Here is an 8,711-nt window from a genome sequence, read left to right on the forward strand (position 1 = left end):
TACAAAAAGGACGTGACTGGCATTTTGCAGCCTAATTTGAACTAGAATGTGTTTAGCTACGGTCTTTGGAGTAGCATGCAACGGCAGCGGTATCGCCCATGTCGACGTCGTCATGGGCGAGCGTGACGAGGCCCGGCGGCAGTCGCAGAAAAGTAAAAATCGAGGGAGAGAAGCGACAGACGTTGGAATTTCGAGGTCCAGCGTATGGGGGACGAGTTACTATCTAACCCATCTTCCGATTCAATCTTTCGAAAGATGGGTTACTTTCCCCAGCCAGCCCTTCGGTGAAAAGCCAAACGCTAAAGGTAAAAGACTTGGAGAAAGAGGCGGGGGAATCTGCGAGGGAGGAAGATAGTATGTAAAAGATGACAACCAATTTTGTTGCCAGAGAAATGGCCGCACCCTCCGCAGCAGTGCGCTCCGATAGCCTCCACACAGCAACCAGCTATCGAGACGTAAGCCTTCTCTGCTCTGTCAAGTGGTTGTCGAAGTCCGTGTGCATGGTCTCCAAGGGGCCTCGTTCTGTTCATCAGGTTAAATGATGGCCGTCATGAAGGCCCGGCTCGGACCGATTAATGCTTGCCTGTGTCCCTGACCGGTGGATCATAGTCAACCACCCCCCTCAGCAGAGTTTGGAAGGCATGCCACTGGTTAAATTAGCTTTTTCTCTTTGAATCGGTGGCGTGGTAGCAACGTAGCTCAATATCAGCAATGATGATGCTTGTTTTTTGCTCTTATACAATACGTACAGCCCCTAATGAACCTGTATAAGGTGTGAGCGCAGCGGTGGCAAGGGGATTAATCAGGAAGAAGGTAGAGTGTGCGACAGCGTCATTGTGTGCTGGAGCTCCAGTCTGGGTTTATCAAAGACATCGAGTCTTGAATCTCGGGAGCTTTGAAGTACAAAGCTGTTGGCAGAGACCAGACCAGGCCATCATCAGTGCTGGTGGGTTGCACACGAGCAAGACCAACAGGCGCGGGAACAGATCAGAGGTAACGGAAGCTGTGGTGATCGATTAGTCAGCGTGTGAGTTTTGTGTCTGGGAGATTGAGTTGTCTGTGATGCCATCGAGAGAGTGAGAGGTCAGGAGGGCACACAAGTATGCACGGAAGAGGTAGTGATGGCACCCACTCACTAGAGGGCTTGATGGAAAAAGAATGAGCCATGAGTACTGCGCAATGGGCCGAATGGCTTTCCCGTGTAAGAAACCGCAATGAGTGGCCTGTCCTCGCCTTATTCATATCGGTGCGCTCAGACAATTCATTGCACTTGAGAAGCCGTTTCTTGCTCACAACCAACACCTTCAGTAATTGCAGCTGGAGCTAGTACTGCTGGAGGAGCACCATTTAGTCGTCTCATTCCACCACTTTCTTCCTCACATCTCTCCTGCCAGCCACAACTTCAGACGCCAATTCATTTCACTCCTTAATCATTCCTCTAGCCATCGTTACCGACGGTGACTAGAGATCGTGTAAGACTAGTCAAATGAATTATTTCCTCACTTAGTTTTTGTTTCATGCGGTCGGTGAGCTCTAGCTTATAGGTTCTGTGTCAGAATGTAACTAAATCTTCCACACTCCGCAGCTGTGTGTGAACCCCAAATGCGATCATCCTCTACGTTCGCATTGTCGGTTCTTCGCGGGTCTGTCAAACGTCGGCCCAGAATCTGATCACTCTTTAATTACTTCTATTCCCTTCCCTAGATTGCACTGATCGCACTTAATGTCGCTGCAACATTGCCTGCGCAGGATTGGCTAGCACCCTCTGGTCACCTTTTCATTGTGATTTACTCTTCCTACTTATTAGTGTTATAACCATTCTGCCGCGGAATTAATTTGTTGCAATTGAGTATGGCTATTTTTCTCATCCCAAGGCCAATATACATGACCACATCGATTTGGTGAATGTTTTGTTAATCAAGTCATGGGTTCGCTTCTAGATCAAGTCTCAAGAGAAGTACAGTCTTTTGGATGCTGCCCTGTGGCTCTTTGAGCTGTAGTAATCGCGAGCTGGTGTGTCGCAGCTGGCCATAGAGGTTTATCCAAATTGGTCCAAGCTGGTCCAAGCTGGGTTTCTGGACAGAAGCTTCAAAGTCACGCATTCCGATCATATCTCAGAAAATTGTCTGAAGTATTGGATATCATGGCACCGTGCATTGTGTGCAACCTCGTTTTACCCAACTTGATCACAATACATTATTTCTCTGATTTCTGAGACCCAGTGTCGGAATGTCCGTTCTACCCTTTCTTTAACTGCTGCACGCATTTGGGTTTTCTTGTGAATCGTTTTACCTCTGCGATCTTTATTGCAGAGGGTTTCTGAAGTCTGTGAGCTTCTTCCTAGCTTCCTACTCTTGCTGCTACCACGGCCAGCACGATGGCACACCTGGTTGAGAACACTTCCACATGTATCCTGGATGCCACAGTGATAGAATTCTGAGAAAGATCCTTCTGAAGTTACGAGTGATAACTAATTCTTAGCATTAGAACGCTTGCAGAGAATGACTTCTAGGGATGAACCGTTCGAAAAGTTCTGAACGCGAGGGATCGCTCTTCCTTCTGTAAAAGCTTAAAATTTACAATCCCACTGGATTAGTGTCGTTATCGAATGTTCGTGTCCTTCATTTCTCGGAGAATCTGAGTGCTCTCTCTCTCTCTCTCTCTCTCTCTCTCTCTCGTTGTCTCACCCCTGTAGCTTTAAGTCTTCACACGCAATTGACCTGCTGCGACACAAGTATCACGTTGTCTTATTCTGACAGAAATAGTGCGCGTTTTTGCCAGGCTATCACGAACCTGACTATTGTGTTAAGTGAAGATCACATCTCTAGGACGTCGGCAGGGGTGTAACGAAAACAATTGTTCTACGTTTTAGTGCAGTTGGTGGTGTTCCAGCATTTCAATGGACAAGCTCAGGGCAGTGGAATATCCTATTAGCCTCGCCATGGATCCCAGCATAGGAGGTCAGGCGCTTCACGAGGTCAGCACGCAGCACTCCCTACAACAATTGTCGTACGATCCCAGTTTCGCGGAGCGAGCGGCCAAGTATTCCACATTCGGCAGCTCGAACTATGCGCAGCGGCCCCAAACATATTCAGCCTTCGACACGGGGAAACTACGAGAAATGCTTAAAAATGAGATCAAAATCCCTCGAAGCTCCAGCTTCAACCGGCTGGGTAACATGGGCACCAACTCGGACATGAGCCAGTTTGGGGAGGAGGAGATGAATCTCAAGCGTGACGAGGCTCACCCGAACTTAGAGGCTGGGCTGGAAGCCATTGAGGGAGCAAATCGCGCTAGAGCGTCAGCATTGAACGAGTCTAGCGACGGACTCTCGCAGGAGAATTCTTCCGGCTCCCAGCAAACTGGACTGCAGTCCAACCGGAGCGCAGCGCCGCCACGAAAGCGTAAAGGCTCTTCAATAGCGGAGGAAAAAGGAAAGACGTCGACGTCATCCGTTGTCTCCGACGGGAAAAACAGCAAGTCCCTGGAAGCTAACGAACAAACCTCCCTGAAGCGGCAGCGATCGGGCCTTGTCAAGGCGGAGCGCAGTGCTAGTGAGAATTCAGGCGACTCTGCCAGTCCCAGGTCCTTGAAGGCCACCTCGAAACCTCCTCAAGACCTTTCTAAGCAAGATTACATTCACGTCCGAGCACGACGAGGCCAAGCCACGGACAGCCACAGCCTTGCTGAAAGGGTCCGAAGAGAAAAGATAAGCGAGCGCATGAAGTTTTTGCAAGATCTCGTGCCTGGCTGTAGCAAGATCACGGGGAAGGCCGTCATGTTGGACGAGATCATCAACTACGTGCAGTCGCTCCAGCGTCAGATTGAGTTTCTGTCCATGAAGCTGGCGGCCGTCAATCCCCGGCTCGACTACAGCTACGACCTCCTGGGTAAAGACATGCTACAGTCACGATCTCCGGAGACGACGTTGCTGGGTCCTGACCCACTTTGCGGATACGGGGAAATGCATCATGGCCAAGTCCACCACTCCATGCACATGTCCTCAGGGTGCAGTTTGGATATGAGGGGGGCAGAGAGTGTCTGCGATGCGTATCTGCGTCATTCCATGAGCATGCCGACGCTGGGATCTTTGGTTTCTGCGGATGATTTCGGCGACCCTCTGTCTCAGGTACCGACATGCTTCAATAGATTGCCATGCTGAAGTGATCCATGGCTAGTTTTCCGTCTATGTGAGATCACCGCAGCTCTGAAATCAGGGCTTTGATCATGGCTGACGTTCCTATTTTGATGTTTTTTGCTATGCAGGTTTGTGGAAACGGAGATCTGCAAAGTGTGGTTGAGATGGGGTTCATTCAAGGCAGGCAAGGCTTGGGGTTTGGATCGCAGGTCAGTCACGGTAAGCCCCTCATTGCTGTTCAATTACTTCCACATTGCCCTCAGCAATCTTACCGATTTTAATGCAGGTGCTGTTTTTCATGCAAATCAGGGCTTAATTGTTGGTTTCGTCTGATTGCAGGATCAAGTTTATGTTTGTCAGGCAAGTTGAAGGTCGAGTTGTGATGATTTGGTGGAAGTTGGGGGAGTGGCAATCAGCTGCTGCGTTGTAACGTTGATCGAAATGACAAACACGGTGTCGGATGACAACACCTATTGCATGGGTTGTCATCCGCATCCTCCTCAGGGATCAAAGAATTCCATTGTACAGTACACAAAAGGCCAACAAGAAATGTTATACGTTGACAAAATCCTTAGACAATCTCATAATGAAGGAGTTTCTCGGCGAAGGCGACCCTGGAAAGAACGAGAAAGAAATGGGAGAAGTCGTGGCACAGGTGATCATTCACAATTGTGGCAACTCCCGTCAACTGTGGTTGAAGACAGCAGTCGAATTCTGTACAGCAGAAGAAAAAAAAATCTGACATCAATTGCAGTATTCCTCGCCGCCGGCAAGTTACGTGTAGCTGGTTGCGGAGGAGAGGGGTGCAATCGCAAGTAACAAGTGTGGGCACCGTAATGAAGTTTTAAAATATTTTTTGGACTGTGACTATGCACAGAAAGGTTAACGTAGATGCACGACGAGGTGGAGTGCCCGCATACTCTGTCCAGACAATTGCTGTGACAGCGTGCCTCTTCTCAGAAGCATGCAGTTCCATGTAGGAAATATTGATCGACTAATCATTTATTAAAACAACATCATTAAACTCTCAAATTGCCCTTGATACGGACTGTCGGTCACGTACACAATCTGCAAAATTAAATTTTGGTCCGCCAAGTGTGTGTAATAAATGAATGCGTCCAAGTGGAGAGTATAATTACTTCAAATATTTAATACTGTAATGATGTTATCAATTATGACCATTACATAACTTCAAGAATTTCTCATGGCAAAATCAAACAAATAAACACGAGATGATATATTTAGAAATTTCCCTTTCATTTTTCAAGCACTGATGATGCCACAAACATCACTTTTACATTAGTGTAAAATGCGCGTGTCACTGGTTGAAATAAACCGTGCACTGGACGCCTCAAACATCTAAAAGCGAACTGTGACTGCTAACAGTGATTTAAGACATCAACACTGCAACATGCTCCTTGAATCACTAGGTAGCAATTCAATACAGGCCCCGGGTGTGAAACCTCTACACTAAAATCCATGCCAACATATTTCATCTACAGAACTCAAAGTTCTTCAGTAAAACAGAACAGCTTTACTTCGCCCTCAGTGCTTTCCAGCTTTAACCTGTTCAACGACTTCAGCAGCACCCTTCTTGGAACCGCTAGTGAAAAACTTGTAGCCACCATAGAACAGAGCTCCCCATCCTGCTAGTGAAACAAACACAAACTGGAGCAATACAGTTATTGATCAGTAACGACGAAATTTAAAGCAACGCTTATTGAAAATGAAGTTCCCATAGATTCTGAAAGTCGTAAGGTCCTAAAGTTAGTGTCCTATGATAAATAGACAATATACTCATACTGATCACAAGGAATATAAACTGCAATCGTCATAAACAGGAACACTAACAGAAGCTTACGTGTTCTTCCTTCCATGTGGAGGGGCTCCCAGGAGCAGCCCACATTGGAACCTTCGCTGGTCCATGAGCATCAGCTGAGTCAAAAACAACCAGTGCAACATATTATGCCAGGCATACGATAGTGTGAAGTAATTTTTGACCATGTCCTAGTCATAAAACAATTTGGTTGCTGTAATATCTAATTCTTGATGATTCACATAAACCTATTCGTGGAAAAAAGAAAGAAAAAAAAAGAAAAGAAAAGAAATTGTTTCACTATGACTGACTTCGGAGTAAGACAGTATCATAAGCAATCCAACTCCTGCCAACCACAAGGGTAAGACTATGCCATTCAGGCAATACAAGGATAGATCATGGTGTACATCGCTAACCCTCCAAAAACTTCAAAAGACAAAAAGAAGACAAATCAAACAAAAATAAAATAAAAAAGAACGGGGCGTGGGGTGAAGTGGGGTGGGAAAGAAAAGTATTTATAGTTGTTCTAAAGAGGGGCAGCTCTAGTACACCAAATGAAATTGTCAAGCCGCAATTATTTTCTTTTCACTCCCTTTCCTCAGTATCCTCGTAAGAGGTAAGCGCTCAACTGAAGAGTATACAACCAAATCCATTTTTCGAAATCATCGTTTTCCTTCCACTGGGCATACTGCCACTCAGCACTCGACACTACATACACTTTTCAAACCTTGCATGTCCTTTACTAGAGGCCCCATGGCAGCTTGAAGATGGTAAAATATCTGTAGGAGTTAATGAGGTTGAATTTAAAATTTACCTGCAAAACTGCGTGTCTGTGTCAGCTGGGATGGAGCATTTCGGAGCAGCCTGCTCGATGCGCCCAGCCTCTGAAACGCTGCCATTCTTGTTGATAACCACTTGCACCCGTCCTAAACTCGCCACACCAAACATTCCGAATAAGCACCATCTCAAATATGACCTCTGTCTCACACTGAATGCTAAGCTTGGCACAAAAGGCAAATAGAAGAGAAAACTAATGTATGTTTTCGCGGACCCTGCTATGACATTACCATGCTTAATTGCATTCGGTAGGAAAATTGTCATCAAACTGATCTCCGGTGAAAAGGAAAGCTGTAATAATACAGTCACCAGCGAAACTCATCCACAGATCTGAGAAATAAGCTTGCCACTACCAAGCAAATGGTGAAGAAACACACAATTCATGACAGAGAATAACACAACAAAGATATTCCATCATAATTCACGCGAGATGATGTAAGAAGATCGGGACCTTTGCAAGGCCAACAACGCCGATGACCACAAAGCCCAGGAAAATATCCTTCACAGCATGATCACATTCAGCTGATTCATCCCAAACCCATCACCAGGGCAACGAAACCCATACAAAACCGGAAAATCTCTACCCAATTTCCCCAAAACCCCACAAACCTTAACAATTCACTCGAGAAACAGCCAATACCCTAGGCGCGAATCTACAAGACCTTGAGAAACCCACAACAGAAAATTTCCCAGCCAACCAAAACTGACAAACTACAAGCCTTGGCACAAAATTCTAGGCCGATAACCTCACGCCACATCTATGTACCAAAGAGAAGGATTTCATCATGCACACAATACACAGGCTCCTCAAGCAATGGTGAGCAAATGGGCAGTAGAAGAAACGGACGCAACACATGCAGTGAGATGGTAGTGGCGAGAGAGAGAGAGGAGGGATGTGAGTGTGACAAAGCACACCTGGCAATGAACCGCAAACGGATCGAGCAGAGCAGAGCAGCAAATGCGAGACGAGCACAACAAAAAGGAATGAGGAGACTGAGCATGATCTGGGCGTTGCAAACTCACAAGCACCCACTGATGCTTGCTTTTAGGGTTTCCTGCCGAACCTGGCCCCGGGCCTTTCTCCCCCACCCAAGCCTCCACCCCAACCCAAACCGTACCAATCTCTCTCCCTCTTTTCTTTCCTCCTCCTTCCTTTAACTCCTTTCTCTTTTTCTTTCGCATTATCTTTCTCTTCTTGTGTTGTATCGAAAGCATTCACCTCTCTTGCATAAACCTTTGTATCAAGATTGTGGTGTTGTTCTTATGCTTCTTGTAAACCATATTTTTACAGGCAATAATGCTAGGTGTGAAAATCACTGCAGGTGTTATTTTATGACAATTTCCAGTGAAGCCCTCTTCAATAAAAAAAAAAAAAATTGGAGTAAGGTAATAAATAAATATGAAGAGTAGAGAGATTAAGTAATTAAAAAAAAAAGGTCTGACACTAATGGGCATGAGTAAAAATGGAGGAAATAGAGCCCTGCCTCTAAACAGACACAAGTGTGTTGTAGTGGGAAAAAAAAAGCAAGTCCTTTATTTTAAAACAATTACAAATAAAAAGCACACAGTCTGCTAGGACCAATACAATAATGTGAATTGAGAATGGTCTTAGCAGACTGTTGTGCTTGAAGCTTGATTTGGGAAGTGGACGCAGAAATCTCATGTTTCAAGCTGGCAAGAGGCCTTCAGCAGAGGTGCATAAGATGAACTGCTTAAGCGCCTGCATGAATCAACGAGTTGAGTACAAGTGGTTTGTCTGTCGAGTTCCTCAGAAAAATATGCAGATGTGATAAATTCAAGACCGTCCAATATGAAGAAAGTGATCAGCAGACAATTAGAGCATTGGGTTATCTACACCAATATCCTTAATTAGTGTGTAAACTTGAATAGTGTGTATTCTTAATTAGTGTGACATAAACT

At 45.7% G+C, this 8,711-nt stretch overlaps 2 protein-coding genes across 7 annotated transcripts; one reads left to right on the forward strand and one right to left on the reverse strand.

Annotated features, from left to right (window-relative positions):
- The first annotated feature begins 260 nt into the window (after positions 1-260).
- Positions 261-5,180, forward strand: LOC112283958 (uncharacterized). Of its 5 annotated transcripts, XM_090251099.1 has the most exons (5): positions 261-455; positions 785-993; positions 2,782-4,129; positions 4,267-4,357; positions 4,478-5,180. In XM_090251099.1, exons 3-5 carry the CDS (start codon positions 2,900-2,902, stop codon positions 4,519-4,521), a joined length of 1,365 nt encoding a protein of 454 aa, XP_090107225.1. In that variant the 5' UTR covers positions 261-455; positions 785-993; positions 2,782-2,899; the 3' UTR covers positions 4,522-5,180. The 5 variants fall into 5 exon arrangements, with proteins under 5 accessions (XP_090107225.1, XP_024379151.1, XP_024379154.1 ...); XM_024523383.3 differs by lacking the exon at positions 261-455 and having other exon boundaries at positions 584-993; XM_090251098.1 differs by lacking the exons at positions 261-455; positions 785-993 and adding an exon at positions 1,019-1,643.
- A 196-nt stretch (positions 5,181-5,376) lies between these two features.
- Positions 5,377-7,988, reverse strand: LOC112283683 (uncharacterized). Of its 2 annotated transcripts, XM_024522731.2 has the most exons (5): positions 7,707-7,988; positions 7,243-7,290; positions 6,769-6,880; positions 6,000-6,073; positions 5,377-5,806 (listed from the first exon to the last, which is right to left on the reverse strand). In XM_024522731.2, the coding sequence occupies exons 1-5, from the start codon at positions 7,971-7,973 to the stop codon at positions 5,684-5,686; spliced, it is 624 nt and encodes a 207-aa protein (XP_024378499.1). In that variant the 5' UTR covers positions 7,974-7,988; the 3' UTR covers positions 5,377-5,683. The 2 variants fall into 2 exon arrangements, with proteins under 2 accessions (XP_024378499.1, XP_073390861.1); XM_073534760.1 differs by lacking the exon at positions 7,243-7,290.
- Positions 7,989-8,711: the final 723 nt, after the last annotated feature.

Source organism: Physcomitrium patens, chromosome 6 (genome assembly GCF_059467195.1).
Source record: "Physcomitrium patens ecotype Gransden chromosome 6, ASM5946719v1, whole genome shotgun sequence".
NCBI classification, from domain to species: Eukaryota; Viridiplantae; Streptophyta; class Bryopsida; order Funariales; family Funariaceae; genus Physcomitrium; species Physcomitrium patens.

Bases quoted from the DNA above. Each gene is read 5' to 3' on its own strand.
- LOC112283958 (XM_090251099.1), top strand. From the start codon at position 2,900: ATGGACAAGCTCAGGGCAGTGGAATATCCTATTAGCCTCGCCATGGAT. The intron at 4,130-4,266 runs GTACCGACATGC...TTTGCTATGCAG, and splicing joins TCGGCGACCCTCTGTCTCAG to GTTTGTGGAAACGGAGATCT. The intron at 4,358-4,477 runs GTAAGCCCCTCA...GTCTGATTGCAG, and splicing joins TGGATCGCAGGTCAGTCACG to GATCAAGTTTATGTTTGTCA.
- LOC112283683 (XM_024522731.2), bottom strand. From the start codon at position 7,973: ATGCGAAAGAAAAAGAGAAAGGAGTTAAAGGAAGGAGGAGGAAAGAAA. The intron at 7,291-7,706 runs GTGTGCTTTGTC...CATGCTGTGAAG, and splicing joins CGTTTGCGGTTCATTGCCAG to GATATTTTCCTGGGCTTTGT. The intron at 5,807-5,999 runs GTAAGCTTCTGT...GTATTGCTCCAG, and splicing joins CCACATGGAAGGAAGAACAC to TTTGTGTTTGTTTCACTAGC.